Here is a 17,157-nt window from a genome sequence, read left to right as displayed (position 1 = left end):
TATTCCATCCCTAATAGCATCGAATACAGTGAAGGTTATTCCATCCCCAGTAGCATCGAATACAGTGAAGGTTATTCCATCCCCAGTAGCATCGAATACAGTGAAGGTTATTCCATCCCCAATAGCATTGAATACAGTGAAGGCTATTCCATCCCCAATAGCATTGAATACAGTGAAGGTTATTCCATCCCTAGTAGCATTGAATAGGGTGAAGGTTATTCCATCCCTAATAGCATTGAATACAGTGAAGGTTATTCCATCCCTAGTAGCACTGAATACAGTGAAGGTTATTCCATCCCTAATAACATTGAAGGACAGATTTTGTCTGTCAGAAACAGTGAGAGAATAACCACGGGCTCACAGTTGCCAATTTTTTACCAACGACTTTGGCTTGACCAAACTTCAATTTGGCTTTTACCCATAAATCCCTAAATGTTGCCTTTCACGCAAGCACTCAGAGGCTCACTGTCTTCCTGAAAGGCTCAGTTGCACAATCAGCTGAGTATAGAGAAAAATATTTCCTGTCGAACAGACCTGATTTTGCCACCTGTCTACCCATCCACTTGCCCTCCTCCATAACAAAGCTTCTGCAAGTCCTGCTTACCCCACCCTACTAAAGAAAAGCTTTACCTAGTTGATTTTGGATACACACAGGTTAATAAAACCAGAGCATTCTCTTTATTTCAATAGGCTATTTGGTTAGTTTTTTTCTTTTTTTTTTTCTTTTCTTTTTTTTTTTTTTTTGAGACAGAGTTCACTCTTGTTGCCCAGGCTGCAGTGCAATGGCGCCATCTCAGCTCACCACAATCTCCGCCTCCTGGGTTCAAGTGATTCTCCTGCCTCAGCCTCCCGAGTAGCTGGGATTACAAGCATGCACCACCACACTCAGCTAATTTTGTATTTTTAGTGGAGACGGGGTTTCTCCATGTTGGTCAGGCTGGTCTCAAACTCCCGACCTCAGGTGATCTGCCTGCCTTGGCCTCCCAAAATGCTGGGATTACAGGCGTGACCCACCGCACCCGCCCTAGTTTCTTTTTATCTAAGTCTGGATTTCCTTTTTTTTAAGAGACAGGGTCTCACCCTGTTGCCCAGGCTAGATTTGAACTCCTGGGCTCAAGCAACTCTCCCACCTCACCCTCCTGAAGAGTTGCAAGTCCAGTCAGGTGCCATCGCTCCCACCTTGGATTTGTATTTATCTGACCATTGGGTCATCTGACGCCCACAGGTGAGGGTGGCAGATAAATTGCCCTGCTCACGCCCTGTCTAGACATGATGACATACACCATGATGCTCTTGCTGCCCATCCCCAAGGCAGCAGGTGACAGCACTGGGTGGGGGCTATAATTACATTACCAACCCCAGCAGGGGAGGCAGCAGCGGGTCTGGTGCATGGGTGGGGGTGGGCACCTGTACAAGGACATGGTCTCTTTGAGAACCACCATGTTGCCCACCCAACTCCCTCACCCCCTCCCTACTGCAAATTCACAATGGAGCCAGCGCCCTCACAATGGCCAGCTCCCTTCACTGCTGCCCAGGAACCCTCTTAGTCCCTCCGGTGGTCAGTGCCAGCATGTAGATTGGTGGCTGAAACCTGCATTGTTGCAGGGGTGCCTGGGGTCTGTATCAAGAGAGCTTGATCCTTGGAGGCAGCCATAGGTGGGTCCCCTGTCCTTGGTCCTGCCACGACCCATCAATCATCCTGGATGCAATGGCATTCAGCCCTGCCTGGAGTGACAGAGCCTCCTTGTATCCCTGTCCCACCTCCCCACCCTCTCCCTAGAAGGACTTCTGCTGTGTCCCCTCCTCCTCCAGGGCCCCTCCCAACCTTTCAGTCTATCGTCATAATATGGCCGATGCTCTGCGGATTTTCAAGGCCCTCAGCAGCGGCTGCTGCAGGAAATAGGGGGTGCAACTCTTTGCTCTCTCTCTAGCACTTATTAACTGTCTGACCAAAAAGCCCCTGTTCCAAGGACATGGGAGGAGGACAAGGACATCCTTAGTGACATTCAGGATGCCGGGCCATGGTGTGGTTCCTTTTTCATTTCAGTTTTGGGAGGTCATCAGCGATGAGCATGGGATCGACCCCACAGGCAGTTACCATGGAGACAGTGACTTGCAGCTGGAGAGAATCAATGTGTACTACAATGAGGCTGCTGGTGTGGGATGTGTGTGCCCAGGAATCCTTGCTTTCCACGATGTGGGAGATGAAACGTCCTAGGAACATGCACGTGACAAAGGCATGCTCCTCACATATTCATTTCAAATGCCAACTGCTGGAAAAACATGCTTTATGGTTTCCTAAGATTCCTGCCTGTTTTCTCGCTCTGTTGCCCAGGCTGGAGTGCAGTGGCGCAATCTCGGCTCGCTGCAAGCTCCGCCTCCCGGGTTCACGCCATTCTCCTGCCTCAGCCTCCCGAGTAGCTGTGACTACAGGTGCCCGCCACCATGCCTGGCTAATTTTTTGTATTTTTAGTAGAGACGGAGTTTCACCATGTTAGCCAGGATGGTCTCGATCTCCTGACCTTGTGATTTGCCCACCTTGGCCTCCCAAAGTGCTGGGATTATAGGCGTGAGCCACTGCGCCCAGCCAGGACCTCCTTTTTCTTAAAATCAGAAAACCTCCTCTTTTCCTTTTGTCTCAGATGCTGGAATTGAATGCTGCTCTGACTCCCTCCCCGAGCCAGGTCTAAGTCAGTTCTCATTCCCAGCAGGTAACAAATATGTACCTCGGGCCATCCTGGTGGATTTGGAGCCTGGAACTACGGACTCTGTCAGGTCTGGACCCTTTGGCCAGATCTTCAGGCCAGACAACTTCGTGTTCGGTATGTAGTCATGATCACTGGGAACTGGCCAAATGACACACCTTCTTCCTAACAGCCCTGCAAAGCACAGTTCTTAGTGTTCAGTGCCGAGGTGACACTGTGTCCACGGCAGCCCTGAGTCCTGGCCTAGCTCCATGCAGTCCATGGGCAGTCATGGCTCACAGATCAACGCCAGCCTGCAGAGGGCTGCTGCAGCCCTCCCATTGCAGAGCAGCCTCAGACTGGAAGGAAGAAAGAGCAAGGAAAAGCTTCAAGCCAGGCTTCACAGGCTATAGGCAACTTGAAAGGACTTCAAAGAGCCAGGGGCCTTGGGAGGCCAAGGTGGATGGATCATGAGGTCAGGAGATCGAGACCATCCTGCCTAACACGGTGAAACCCCGTCTCTACTAAAAATACAAAAAATTAGCTGGGCGTGGTGGCGAGTGCCTGTAGTCCCAGCTACTCGGGAGGCTGAGGCAGGAGAATGGCGTGAACCCAGGAGGCGGAGCTTACAGTGAGCTGAGATCGTGCCACTGCGCCACCGCACTCCAGTCTGGGTGACAGAGCGAGACTCTGTCTCAAAAATAAATAAATAAATAAATAAATAAATAGCGAGCCAGGGGCCAAAAGCACAGGTTATGACCAGAGCTAGACAGATGCTGAGGCCACCTTCTCTCCTGGTCACATTGCCTTCACCTTGCCTGTTTAATTGTACTTGAGTATAAAGGGAATGCCTCTTAAAAATGTATGTATTTCAAAACCAATTAAGTTTTCTAACCCTATCCTCTTCCTCAGTCAACGGCCTCAGATTTGCTAAACTTACTTCTAACTTTACTATGATCCCGAAGGTTTTTGTGGGTCACTCACATAGAAAAATACTTCTGGCCAGGTGCGGTGGCTCACACCTGTAATCCCAGCACCTTGGGAGGCCGAGGTGGGTGAATCACCTGAGGTTAAGAGTTTGGGACCAGCCTGGCCAACATGGTGAAACCCTGTCTCTACTAACAATATAAAAATTAGCTGGGCATGGTGGCAGGTGCCTGTAATCCCAGCTACTAGGGAGGCTGAGGCAGGAGAATTGCTTGAACCTGGGAGGCAGAGGTTGCAGGGAGCCGAGATGGAGATGCTGCACTCCAGCCTAGGTGACAGAGCACGACTCCATCTCAAAAAAAACAAAAAAGAAAAAGAAAAATATTTCTTTAGGTAAAAGAAGAGTATTCAAAAGAGAAGAGTCTACCAGTCTAAGACCAGTCCTACCTTCTCCTCCATAGTCAAAATGACAGATTTTGAAATTCCTTATGTTTTAGTGTCTAATGTTCACTTTCCCTCTGGCAGGCCAGAGTGGAGCCGGGAATAACTGGGCCAAGGGCCACTACACAGAGGGAGCCGAGCTGGTCGACTCGGTCCTGGATGTGGTGAGGAAAGAGTCAGAGAGCTGTGACTGTCTCCAGGGCTTCCAGCTGACCCACTCTCTGGGGGGCGGCACGGGGTCCGGGATGGGCACCCTGCTCATCAGCAAGATCCGGGAAGAGTACCCGGACCGCATCATGAACACCTTCAGCGTCATGCCCTCACCCAAGGTGTCAGACACCGTGGTGGAGCCCTACAACGCCACCCTCTCTGTCCACCAGCTGGTGGAAAACACAGATGAAACCTACTGCATTGACAACGAGGCCCTGTATGACATCTGCTTCCGCACCCTGAAGCTGACCACCCCCACCTACGGGGACCTCAACCACCTGGTGTCAGCCACCATGAGCGGGGTCACCACCTGCCTGCGCTTCCCGGGCCAGCTGAACGCAGACCTGCGCAAGCTGGCGGTGAACATGGTGCCCTTTCCCCGCCTGCACTTCTTCATGCCGGGCTTCGCGCCCCTGACCAGCCGGGGCAGCCAGCAGTACCGGGCGCTCACGGTGCCCAAGCTCACCCAGCAGATGACCTGCCCTTGCCTAGCATCCATACACTAAGAGGAGAGGGGCGGGGAAAGTGAAATGTTTTTCAGCAGCTGCACAAAGAACCGGGACAGCTTCCTGTGAGTCACCAGTGTGATGAGGCTCTCCAGCGGTGACGTAATCAGACCTGCATCATCCCAGCCTTCAGACAAGAACAACTAAATGAGTGAGAGCATCTCTGGCCTTTGCATTCAGCTCTGAATCCAGTGCCTCTCTAGATTACATAGTATTTAAAATCCTGCTTCATGGTGGGTCCAGTGAGGGACTGGAAATGCTTAGCTAGTGAGGAGAGCACTGCTGCAGCATGCAAATGACAGGAATCTGAATGGCAGCCGCAGAAGACAGACATGTTAACTAAGGGGACAGAGCAGGGCCAAAGGCTGAAGGCCACTGTCAGTAGATACAAGGACTTTCCCATCAAAATTCTTTGTAGCAGACACTGTTGGACCCACCCTGTGCCTTTGGCCGTTGTTTTCCTCAGACCTGCTGATGGCTTCTTACTGAAAAAAGCTGTGACCTGCCCCAGGGCTCATTTGTGCAGCAAGGTAAACCTCTTTCTGGAGGCTAAATAGCCAGCTCCCCTCCACTCAGGTGGGGCAACGCAGAGTGAAGCTCTGCCTTGTCTCTGACAGATGCCCCTGGGTTGAACTCTTGCCACCTGCAGCAGTAACCTGTTCTGAGGCAGCCCCTTGGCTTCCTTCTCTTTCCTGGCTCTGTACCCCACAGCATTTCCAGCGCTTCCCAGGACAGACACTGCCCTCTTCAACTTCCACTCAAATCCTAGCCTCAGGGTGTGCGTTGGGGCACCTGACCTATGTCACCCATCAAAGAAGAAATCGTGTACTAGTTTGCTATTGTAACAGGTTACCACAAAGTCAAGCAGCTTAACACACCACGATCACCTTACAGTTTCCGTTGGTCGGGAGTCCAGCAGGGCTGGGAGGGCTGCACTTGTCAGGAGCTCAGGGGCTTCTCCCATGCTTGCTCACATGCTCAGCAGGGGCCAGGTCCTCACGGTGATAGGCTGAGGTTCCTGTTTTCTTGCTGGCCTTTGACCAGAGGCTGCTTCCTGCTCCTGGGGGCTGCCTTCTGTTCCCTGCCACATGGCCCTCTCCATAGCAGGCTAGCTGATCCTTCAAGGTCATCAGGAGGGGGTCTCTACTGCTTCCAAACTCGAATATCCTGTCAATGGGTGGAGAAATCCTCTTCTTCAAAAGGGCTCATGTGATTAGGGGAGGCCAATGAGATCATCTCTCTATCTTAAGGTCAACTGACTTGGAAACTTAACTGCACCTGCAAAATCCTGTCACAGCAGTACCTAGATTTATGCTTGATTGAACAACTGGGAAAAGGTGAGTGTTGTCAAACAGAAATAAAATTCTAAGGCTCCCCAACCATCTGAATAGAACCCTTGTCTCAGCCAAGGTCATTCAAAGTTAACCTGAAAAACTCATTCAGGCAATGATGGGAAGTGGGAGCTGGACATATCTCTGCATTCCCTCCTCCCTTTTGGAATTGCTGATAGAACAGACTCTTAAAGTCTGATGAGAAACATTTACAATCTATTCTCTCTGAAGCCTGCTACCTGAAGGCTTCATCTGCATGATCAAACCTTGGTCTCCACAACCTCTTATCATGACCCAGGCATTCCTTTCTATTGATAACTCTTTCAACCAATCGTCAATCAGAAAATCTTTGAATCTATCTATGACTTGAAAGCCCCTCTCCCTCCAGTTGTCCTACCCTTCCAGACCAAACCAATGTATATCTTATATGTATTGATTGATGCCTTCTGTGTCCCTAAAATGTATAAAAGCAAACTGGACCCTGACCACCTTGGGCACATGTTCTCAAGACCTCCTGAGGACGGTATCATAGGCCATTACTCACTCATATTTGGCTCAGAATAAACCTCTTTGAATATTTTACAGAGTTTGACTCATTTTGCCAACAGTACATACCACGAGCCAGGTGAATCTTGGGCTACCTTAGAGTCCTGCCTACCCCAGAGTGGAAACAGTACAGCCTCTGGAACAAGCTGAACCTGTGTTCCTAAAGTCAGTCTTTTTTTTACTTCCTAGTTGTATGGTCTTGGGCAAGGATTTTAATCTCTCTGAGCCATAACGTCTTTGTCCAAAAAATGGTGATCATGGTGCCACTTCAGAAGGCCATTATGAGGATTAAATGAAATGCACATGTAAATTACTTGTCACCTATGTGTGCAATCACTGGCTCTGTAGGAGCACTTTGTCAAGGGAGGTGTTCAGGGATCGGCTATGTCACTTCCTGTCAGGGATTCTGCAAAGAGAAACCATGATAATCTTGGACTATCTTTTAATTTTTTTTTTGAGACTGCGTCTCCATCTGTTGCCCAGGCTGGAGTGCAGTGGCGTGATCTCAGCTCATGGCAAGCTCCGCCTCCCGGGTTCAACCATTCTCCTGACTCAGCCTCCCGAGTAGCTGGGACTACAGGCACCTGCCACCATGCCTGGCTAATTTTTGTATTTTTAGTGGAGACAGGGTTTCACTGTGTTAGCCAGGATGGTCTCGATCTTCTGACCTCATGAGCCACCCACCTCCGCCTTCCAAAGTGCTGGGATTACAGGCGTGAGCCACCACACCCAGCTGGAATATCTTTTAATTTTTAAATATACAACCTTTAGGTTCTTTACAACGAGGAAAAGTCTGTGGCTCCATGTAAACATTCTTGAAAGAGCTTTTCATCAGAAAAAGGCCTTCATTGATTGGTATTAAATTATTTCCTTGGGGCTAGGTGCAGTGGCTCACACCTGTAATCCTAGCACTTTGGGAGACTGAGACAGGAGGATTACTTGAGCTCAGGAGTTTGCGACTGGCCTGGGCAACATAGTGAGAAAAATGTTCTTGTATTGATTCGAACCCCAAGAGTGCGCCAACAGACAACACGAGGCGGTGTGGAGCCACACGCTGTTTTAATGAGTGTCTGGGTGGAGGCCGGCTGAGGCCTAAAATGCCGTCAGCACCGAATGAGGACAGGGCAGGGGTTTTATAGTCTCTTGTAAACAGGAAGTGCGTCAGTCTGATGTAACTGCTACGTGGTAACCACATAGCCTCTCTCTCGGTCTTCAGGGGATACGGGTCTTCCGGCCAGCTCTCTTCCTGCTTCTGCTATCTTGCTGACACACACTGCTGGCACAAGGGGCCTTGCACCTTGGGATGGGCCTGAGAAGGGAGGAGTTATTCATTCCCTTAAGCTTTGAGGCCCCAGGGAGTATCTTTCAGTGAGACCTCGTCTCTACGAAAACTAAAAATAAAAATATTGGCCAGTTGTAGTGGCTTGCATCTATAATCCCAGGTACTTGGGAGGCTGAGGCAGGAGGATCACTTGAGCCCCGGAGTTCAAAGTTGCAATAATCCATGATCATGCCACCACACTCCTTCCTCGATAACACAGCAGGGCACTGTCTCTTAAAAAAAAAAAAGTATATAAGCCAGGTGCAGTGGCTCACGCCTGTAATCCCAGCACTTTGGGAGGCCGAGGTGGGCGGATCGTCTGAGGTCAGGAGTTCAAGACCAGCCTGGCCAACGTGGTGAAACTCCGTCTCTACTAAAAATACAAAATTAGCCGGGCGTGGTGGTGCATGCCTGTAATCCCAGCTACTCGGGAGGCTGAGGCAGGAGAATCGCTTGAACCCACTTTCACTCGTGTTCGTGTAAAGAGACCACCAAACAGGCTTTGTGTGAGCAACGAGGCTGTTTATTTCACCTGGGTGCAGGTGGGCTGAGTCCGAAAAGAGAGTCAGCAAAGGGAGATAGGGGTGGGGCCGTTTTATAGGATTTGGGTAGGTAAGGGAAAATTACAGTCAAAGGGGGTTGTTCTCTGGCGGGCAGGAGTGGGGGTCACAAGGTGCTCAGTAGGGGAGCTTTTGAGCCAGGATGAGCCAGGAGAAGGAATTTCACAAGACAATGTCATCCGTTAAGGCAGGAACAGGCCATTTTCACTTCTTTTGTGGTGGAATATCATCAGTTAAGGCAGGAACGGGCCATCTGGATGTGTACGTGCAGGTCACGGGGGATATGATGGCTTAGCTTGGGCTCAGAGGCCTGACATTCCTGTCTTCTTATATTAATAAGAAAAATGAAATAGTGGCAAAGTGTTGGAGTGGTGAAAATTTTGGGGGGTGGTATGGAGAGATAATGGGCGATGTTTCTCAGGGCTGGGATTAGGGGTGGTGTGGGAACTTAGAGTGGGAGAGATTAAGCTGAAGGAAGATTTTGTGGTAAGGGGTGATATTGTGGGGTTGTTAGAAGAAACATTTGTCGTATAGAATTATTGGTGATGGCCTGGATACGGTTTTGTATGAACTGAAAAAAGAACGGAATAAGACAAGGAGAAAAACAGGTATTAAAGGACTAAGAATTGGGAGGACCCTGGACATCCAATTAGAGAGTGCCTAAGGAGGTTCAGCATAGCCCTGCCAGCAAAGATTATTTACTTACTTTAAAAGGCAGTTAAGAATGGTGTTTGGGGATAGCACCAGGAGATATCAGCTGTGACGGCTTGGAGAAACAGTGAAAACTGGCAGTGTAAACAAGAGCAGGGCATTTATGAGTAGTTGAGAATGGTGAATAGGAGTATGACTAGACAGAAGATAGTAGGGATGACAAGTTTTTTGGGGCACAGTCCAAGTTGGTCTGGTGTCTGGAATGAGACTGGGGCCTAATAAAAAGGAGCGTCTATACAGGAGCTTAAATGTGCTGTGCCCTGTAGCATTCTGAGGACAGGTCCGACTTCTGAGAAGGGCAAGTGGTAAAAGTATTGTCCAGTCCTTTTTAAGTTGGTGGCTGAGCTTGGTGAGTTGTGTTTTTAAAAGACTATTTGTCCGTTCTACCTTTCCTGAAGATTGAGGATGGTAAGGGATACAAAGGTTTCACTGAATACTAAGAGCCTGAAAAACTGCTTGGGTGATTTGACTAATAAAGGCTGGTCCGTTATCAGACTATAGAGGTGGGAAGGCCAAACTGAGGAATTATGTCTGACAGAAGGCAGGTGGCCTTCTCAGACCCTGTGGGAAAGACTTCTACCCATCCAGTGAAAGTATCTACCCAGACCAAGAGGTATTTTAGTTTTCTGACTCAGGGCATGCAAGTAAAGTCAATTTGCCAGTCCTGGGCAGGGGCAAATCCCCGAGCTTAATGTGTAGGAAAGGGAGGGGACCTGAATAATCCCTTAGGGGTAGTAGAATAGCAGATGGAACACTGAGAAGTGATTTCCTTGAGGCTAGATTTCCATGATGGAAAGGAAATGAAGTTCTAAGAGACGGGCTAGCAGCTTGTAACCTACATGGAAGAGGTTATGAAATGACGATAGAATAGAATGGGCCTGTGAGGCTGGAAGGAGATATTTTCCTTGAGTCTAAGAACCATTTGCCTTGTGTGGGAAGAAATTGATAGGTGGAAGTTTCAGCGGGGGAGTAAGTGAGAGTGACTGATATGAAGGAGAAAAACTGGCCATGACGGACAGAAGTTGGAACGGTAGCTGCTCGTCTAGCCACCTTATCAGCATAAGCGTTCACCTAGAGCAATGGGAGCTTGTGTCCGGAATTGGTGGGTTCTCGGTCTCAATTGCCTTCAAGAATGAAGCCGCGGACCCTTGCGGTGAGCGTTACAGCTCTTAAGGTGGTGTAGCTGGAGTTTCTTCCTTCTGGTGGGTTCATGGTCTCACTGGCTCAGGAGTGAAGCTACAGACCTTCGTGATGAGTGTTACAGCTCTTAAGGTAGCACGTCTGGAGTTGTTCATTCCTTTCGGTGGGCTCGTAGTCTCGCTGGCTTCGGGAGCCAAGCTGCAGAACTTCACGGTATTACAGCTCATCAAAGCAGTGTGGACCTAAACAGTGAACAGCAGCAAGATTTATTGCAAAACAGGAAAGAACAAAGCTTTCACAGTTTGGGAAGGGACCCGAGCGGGTTGCCACTGCTGACCCGGCAGCCTGCTTTTATTCTCTTATATGGCCCCACCCACATCTTACTGATTGGTAGAGCCAGTGGTCTGTTTTGACAGGGAGCTGATTGGCGCATTTACAATCCCTGAGCTAGACACAAAGGTTCTCCACGTCCCCATCAGATCAGTTAGATACAGAGTGTCGACACAAAGGTTCTCCAAGGCCACACTAAAGTAGCAAGATACAGTGTCGATTGGTGCATTCACAAACCCTGAGCTAGACACAGGGTGCTGATTGGTGTGTTTACAAACCTTGAGCTAGATACAGAGTGCTGATTGGTGTATTTACAATCCCTGGGCTAGACCTAAAGGTTCTCCACGTCCCCACCAGACTCAGGAGCCCAGCTGGCTTCACCCAGTGGATCCTGCACCAGGACTGCCGGTTGGAGCTGCCTGCCAGTCCCGTGCCCTTCACCCGCAGTCCTCAGCCCTTGGGTGGTCGATGGGACTGGGTGCTGTGGAACAGGGGGCAGCATTCATCGGGGAGGCTCGGGCCGTACAGGAGCCCATGGAGGGGGTGGGAGGCTCAGGCATGGCGGGCTGCAGGTCCCGAGCCCTGCCCCGCGGGAAGGCAGCTAAGGCCTGGTGAGAAATCCACAGCGCCAGTGGGCTGGCACTGCTGGGGGACCAGTACACCCTCCGCAGCCGCTGGCCCGGGTGCTAAGCCCCTCACTGCCCAGGGCTGGAAGGGCCAGCTGGCTGCTCTGAGTGTGGGGCCCGCCAAGCCCACGCCCGCCTGGAACTCCAGCTGGCCCGCAAGCGCCGCGCGCAGCCCGGGTTCCCGCTCGCGCCTCTCCCTCCACACCTCCCTGCAAGCTGAGGGAGCCGGCTCCGGCCTTGGCCAGCTCAGAAAGGGGTTCCCACAGTGCAGTGGTGGGCTGAAGGGCTCCTCAAGTGCCGCCAAAGTGGGAGCCCAGGCAGAGGAGGCCCCGAGAGCGAGCGAGGGCTGTGAGGACCGCCAGCATGCTGTCACCTCTCAATCTGACGCCTTTTGATGCCCCTTGCAGTGAATGACTCCAGCTTCTTTTGGAAGTAAAGCGGCCTTGAGCACAGTTTTTATTAAAGAGGCATTAATGATGCAGGACCCTTGCATACTGAGGAAACCTCTTTCAGCCCATATAACCGCATGGTGGTGCAGAATATGGAAGGCACATTTAGAGTCAGTATAAATAAATATTGACGTGTAGTCCCTTTGCAAGAGTGAGGGCCTGAGTTAAGGCAACTAGTTCGACTTGCTGAGAGGCAGTGGAGGGGGGCAGAGCTGTAGCCTCAATGATAGATGTGGAAGATACTATTGCATAGCCTGCCTTTGCTGGTGAGTGGCGATTAGGCCTGGTGGAACTGCCATCAATAAACCAAATGTGATCAGGGTGAGGAACAGGGAAGAAGGAAATATGAGGAAATGGGCTGAATGTCAGGTGGATCAGAGAGGCAGTCATGAGGGTCAGGTGTGGTATCTGGAATAATGTGGGAGGCCGGATTGAAGTCCGGGCTAGGAACAATGGTAATTGTGGGAGACTCAACAGAGTGAGTATAGCTGAAGGAGCCGGGGAGCAGAAAGTATATGGTCAGGTGTGAGGAAGAAAATAGATTTTGGAAGTTATGAGAGCTGTAGAGAGTGAGGTGAGCATAGTTTGTGATTTTGAGGGCCTCTAAAAGTATTAGGGCGGCAGCAGCTGCTGCATGGAGACATGATGGCCAGCCTAAAACAGTGAGGTCAAGTTGTTTGGATAAAAAGGCTGCAGGACGCGATCCCAGTCCTTGTGTAAGAATTCCGACTGCACAGCCCTGCACTTAGGCTCTGTGTAATGAAAAGGGCTGGAATGAGTCAGGGAGAGCTAGAGCGGGGGCAGTCTCTAAAGCTGTCTTCAAGGAACGGAAAGAGGAGTGGGGAAAGGATTTAGGATCCATGGGGTCAACTAGATTTCCTTTTGTGAGTTTATATAATGGTTTTGTTAGGATGGCAAAACCAGGTATCCAAAGTCGAAAGTATCCAAGCATGCCTAGGAAGGAAAGGAGTTGTTGTTTTGTAGAAGGTACTGGGGTTTGAGAGATCAGTCGGACATGATCGGCAGGGAGAGCATGTGTGTTTTTATGAAGAATTATGCCAAGGTAGGTAACGGATGGAGAAGAAATTTGAGCTTTGGAGGGGGATACCCAATATCCTTTGGAAAATAAATGCTGAAGGAGCAGAAGGGTGTCTTGTTGAGAAGATTCAAAGGAGGGGCTACAAAGTAGAAGGTCATCAATATATTGAATAAGGTGAGAAGCGGAGGGGTGGAAAGAAAGTAAATCATGAGAAAGAGCTTGGCTGAAGTAATGAAGGCTGTCCCTGAAACCTTGCGGCAGCACAGCCCAGGTAAGCTGCTGGGACTGATGGGTGCCAGGGTCTGTCCAGGTGAAAGCAAAGAGAGGCTGGGACGAGGGGTGTAGGGGAATAGTGAAAAAAGCATCTTTAAGATCAAGAACGGAATAGTGAGTTGTGGAGGAAGGTATTGAGGACAAAAGAGTGTACGGGTTGGGCACCATGGGGTGGATAGGCAAAACAATTTGGTTGATAAGGCGCAGATCCTGAACTAATCCGTAAGACTTGTCCGGTTTTTGGACAGGTAAAATGGGGGAATTGTAAGGAGAGTTTATAGGTTTTAGAAGCCCATGCTGTAACAGGCGAGTGATAACAGGCTTTAATCCTTTTAAAACGTGCTGTGGGATGGGATATTGGCATTGAGCAGGGTAAGAGTGATTAGGTTTGAATGGGATGGTAATGGGCATGTGATTGGTTGCCAGGGAGGGAGTAGAGATGTCCTATACTTGTGGGCTAAGGTCAGGGGATACGAGAGAAAGATGCAAAGGAGGCTTTGGGTTAGGAAGAAGGGCGGCAATGAGATGTGGCCATAGTCCAGGAATAGTGAGGGAAGCAGATAATTTGGTTAAAATATCTCAGCCTAATAAGGGAACTGGGCAGGTGGGGATAACTAAAAAAGAGTGCATAAAAGAATATTGTCCAAGTTGGCATCAGAATGGGTGAGTTTTAAGGGGTTTTGAACTTGGCCGTCAATACCCACAACAGTTATGGGGGCAAGGGAAACAGGCCCTTGAAAAGTAGGTAATGTGGAGTGGGTAGCCCCCGTATTGATTAAACAGGGGATGGACTTACCCTCTACTGTGAGAGTTACCTGAAGCTTGGCATCCGTGATGGTCCAGGGGGCTTCCAAGGTGATCAGGCAGCGTCAATCTTCAGCCGCTAAGCTGAGCAGATCTAGGAAGGAGTCAGTCAGACAGCCTTGGGCTAGAGCTTTAGGGGCTCTAGGAGAAGCTGCTGGATGAGCTGGGCAGTCTGATTTCCAGTGGGTCCCTGCACAGATGGCTTGGGAGGAATCCTGGGCTGTGGGCATTCCTTGGCCTAGTGGCCAGATTTCTGGCACTTGAAGCAAGATCCTAATGGAGGAAGTCTTGTCGGAATGCTTGACTGCTGCGGCTTAGGCGTGTGCAGCTTAGGCATTTTGAAGTTCTTGTGTGCTGGAGGTGTGGCTGGGTTTTGTCTCACAGCAAAGGCAAGTAATTGTAACTCAGAAATGCATTGCCGTCTGGCTGCCTTCTCTCTATTATTGTACACCTTGAAGGCAAGGTTGATTAATTCCTGTTGTGGGTTTGAGGGCCAGATTCTAATTTTTGAAGTTTTTTCTTAATGTCGGGAGTGGATTGGGTGATAAAATGCATATTAAGAATAAGGCAGCCTTCTGGCCCTTCTAGGGCGGTAGAGCATCTAAGGGTTGCTGCAAAGCAGGCCATGAACTGGGCTGGGTTTTTGTCTTTACCTTGGGTAGTTTCTTTAAGCTTGTCATAATTAACAGCTTTGTAAGCTACCTTTTTAAGCCCTTCAACTAGGCAGGAAATAATGTAATCTTGCCTAGCTATACGTGGGGAATCTGCCTGGTAGTTCCATTGGGGATCCTCTCGGGGAACTGCTCTAATGCCTTCCTGGAGGTCTGGCTCGTGAAGCCGGCGGTTATCAGTGTGAGACTGGGCTAGAGAAAAAACTCTTTCCCGTTCATCTGGGGAGAGGGTAGAAGTCAGGATGACATTTAAGTCACTTAGGTTAAATTGTAGGACAGAGTTAGATATTGGAATTCCTGTATATATTTAGTGGGGTCTGATGGGAAATAGCCTAATGCTGACTGATCTGAGAGATCTGATAGAGAAAAAGGTACATGTACCCTGACTATGCCTTCAGCTCCAGCCACTTCTTTAAGAGGAAATTGTTGGGCAGGTGGGGAAGAGCTAGTCACTGAACTAAACTGTAAGCCAGACTGGGTGTGAGGAGGGGAGGTGACAGAAGGATTATAGGGTGGAAGAGTGGAGGCTGAGGAAGAATTGGGACTTAGCTCAGCCTGGCGACAAGCAGCCTGGGGAGGAGGGGAGAGGTCAGACGAGTCTGTAGAAAAGGAAGACTGGAAAGACTCAGCGACACTTGGGGTTGGGACTGAGGGGACAGGCGGGAGAGAAAGGAGGATTTGGGAGGAATCGCACTGGGAACAGAGACTAGGGAGGGAACGAAGTGTGAAAAATGCCTGGATGTAAGCCACCTCGGACCATTTGCCTATTTTTCGACAAAAATTATTTAGGTCTTGTAGGATGGAGAAATCGAAAGTGCCGTTTTCTGGCCATTTAGAGCCATTGTCAAGTTTGTATTGGGGCCAAGCGGTGTTGCAGAAGAAGGGGTAGAGACAAAGAGAGAAGGGGTCGGGGGGTTCTTGCCCTCCAGAAAAGCGGAGTAAGGGTAGAGACATGGGGAGAAAGCGTCAGGGGGTTCTTGCCCTCCAGAAAAGTGGAGAAAGGGTAGAGACATGGAGAGAAGGGGTCGGGGGGTTCTTGCCCCCCAGAAAAGCTGTACTTACCACTAAGGGTGAAGGAACAAGGCAGGCATCCCTGTATGGTCAGACACCTCTGAAACATGGGTGAATAATCAGGCAGGTGTCCCCGTGTGATTAAACACCAAGGGAAGACTGTCTTCCCAAGTCCGTGACCGGCACCAGAGTTTTGGGTTCACGGATAAAACGTGTCTCCTTTGTCTCTACCAGAAAAGGAAAGGAACTGAAATTAAGAGAAGGGAGAGATTGAAGTGTGGCACCAAGATTGAAAGGAGAAAGAGGTTAAGAGATAGTGAGAGAGGTTGGAGAAGAGAGTAAAGAGAGGCCGCTTACTTGATTTAAAATTGGTGAGATGTTCCTTGGGCTGGTCAGTCTGAGGACCTGAGGTCATAGGTGGATCTTTCTCACGAAGCAAAGAGCAGGAGGACAGGGGATTGATCTCCTAAGGGAGGTCCCTCAATCCGAGTCACAGCACCAAAATTTCACTCACGTCCGTGTGAAGAGACCATCAAACAGGCTTTGTGTGAGCAACAAGGCTGTTTATTTCACCTGGGTGCAGGTGGGTTGAGTCTGAAAAAAGGCGGGGAGAGTCAGCAAAGGGAGATAGGGGTGGGGCCGTTTTACAGAATTTGGGTAGCTAAAGGAAAATTACAGTAAAGGGGGGGTTCTCTGGCTGGCAGGGGTGGAAGTCACAAGGTACTCAGTAGGGGAGCTTTTGAGCCAGGATGAGCCAGGAGAAGGAATTTCACAAGATAATGTCATCAGTTAAGGCAGGAACAGGCCATTTTCACTTATTTTGTGGTGGAATGTCATCACTTAAGGCAGGAACGGGCCATCTGGATGTGTACGTGCAGGTCACAGGGGATATGATGGCTTAGCTTGGACTCAGAGTCCTGACACCCAGGAGGTGGAGGTTGCAGTGAGTTGAGATTGAGCCATTGCACTCCCACCTGGGCAACAAGAGTGAAACTCTGCCAAAAAAAAAAAAAAAAAAAAATTATGTCCTTAGAGTACAGAATTTAAGGGAGTGGAGCCTGTTTGCCTAAAATCGTGGGAGGATAATGAGAGGTATAAAAGAACTCTAAATCAAAGAAAATGACCAAGGTGAGTCTCAATCATTTTAGAGGTTTATTTTGCCAAGGTTGAAGATGCAGTCGGGGAGAATAAAGAATACAAAACCATGGGAACATCTGTGATCTGTGCTTTTTCCAAAAAGGGTCTGGAGACGTCAATATTTAACAGAGAAAGAGTGGCAGTGGGGGAAAGAGGAAAGAAAAAATGGGCGGGTAGATAAAAGGAGAGCAGTTGCATTCTTTTGAGACTTTGATCAGCTTTCACAGAATGCACATTTTACATGTGAAAGGAGGAGGTAGAAGGCCAGTCAATTATGCATTTGTCTCAGTGAATCTGCAGTTTTACATTAGATAAAGTAATCACAGAGTACAGGAAGCAGCCAAACATGCATTTGTCTCTAGTGAGTGGAGGGAGGATCTAGTCCTGTCTTTGTCCTTTACCTATGAAGATGAGCTGTGGATTTACATTGTCAGGGTGAA

General features: G+C 49.3%; 1 protein-coding gene across 1 annotated transcript in view; it reads left to right on the top strand.

Moving 5' to 3' along the window:
* Positions 1 to 4,768, top strand: part of LOC116460404 (tubulin beta-1 chain-like) — a 49,993-nt gene extending 45,225 nt beyond the window's left edge. The window contains exons 2-4 of the mRNA XM_032141550.2: positions 2,048 to 2,156; positions 2,712 to 2,822; positions 4,137 to 4,768. Of these exons, the coding sequence (XP_031997441.1) occupies positions 2,048 to 2,156; positions 2,712 to 2,822; positions 4,137 to 4,768 (852 nt within the window). The remainder of the gene's footprint in view (positions 1 to 2,047; positions 2,157 to 2,711; positions 2,823 to 4,136) is intronic.
* The last annotated feature ends 12,389 nt before the right edge of the window (positions 4,769 to 17,157 follow it).

This window comes from Hylobates moloch, unplaced genomic scaffold, assembly GCF_009828535.3.
Source record: "Hylobates moloch isolate HMO894 unplaced genomic scaffold, HMol_V3 SCAFFOLD_20, whole genome shotgun sequence".
NCBI classification, from domain to species: Eukaryota; Metazoa; Chordata; class Mammalia; order Primates; family Hylobatidae; genus Hylobates; species Hylobates moloch.
This window is presented reverse-complemented; position numbering and strand designations above follow the sequence as displayed.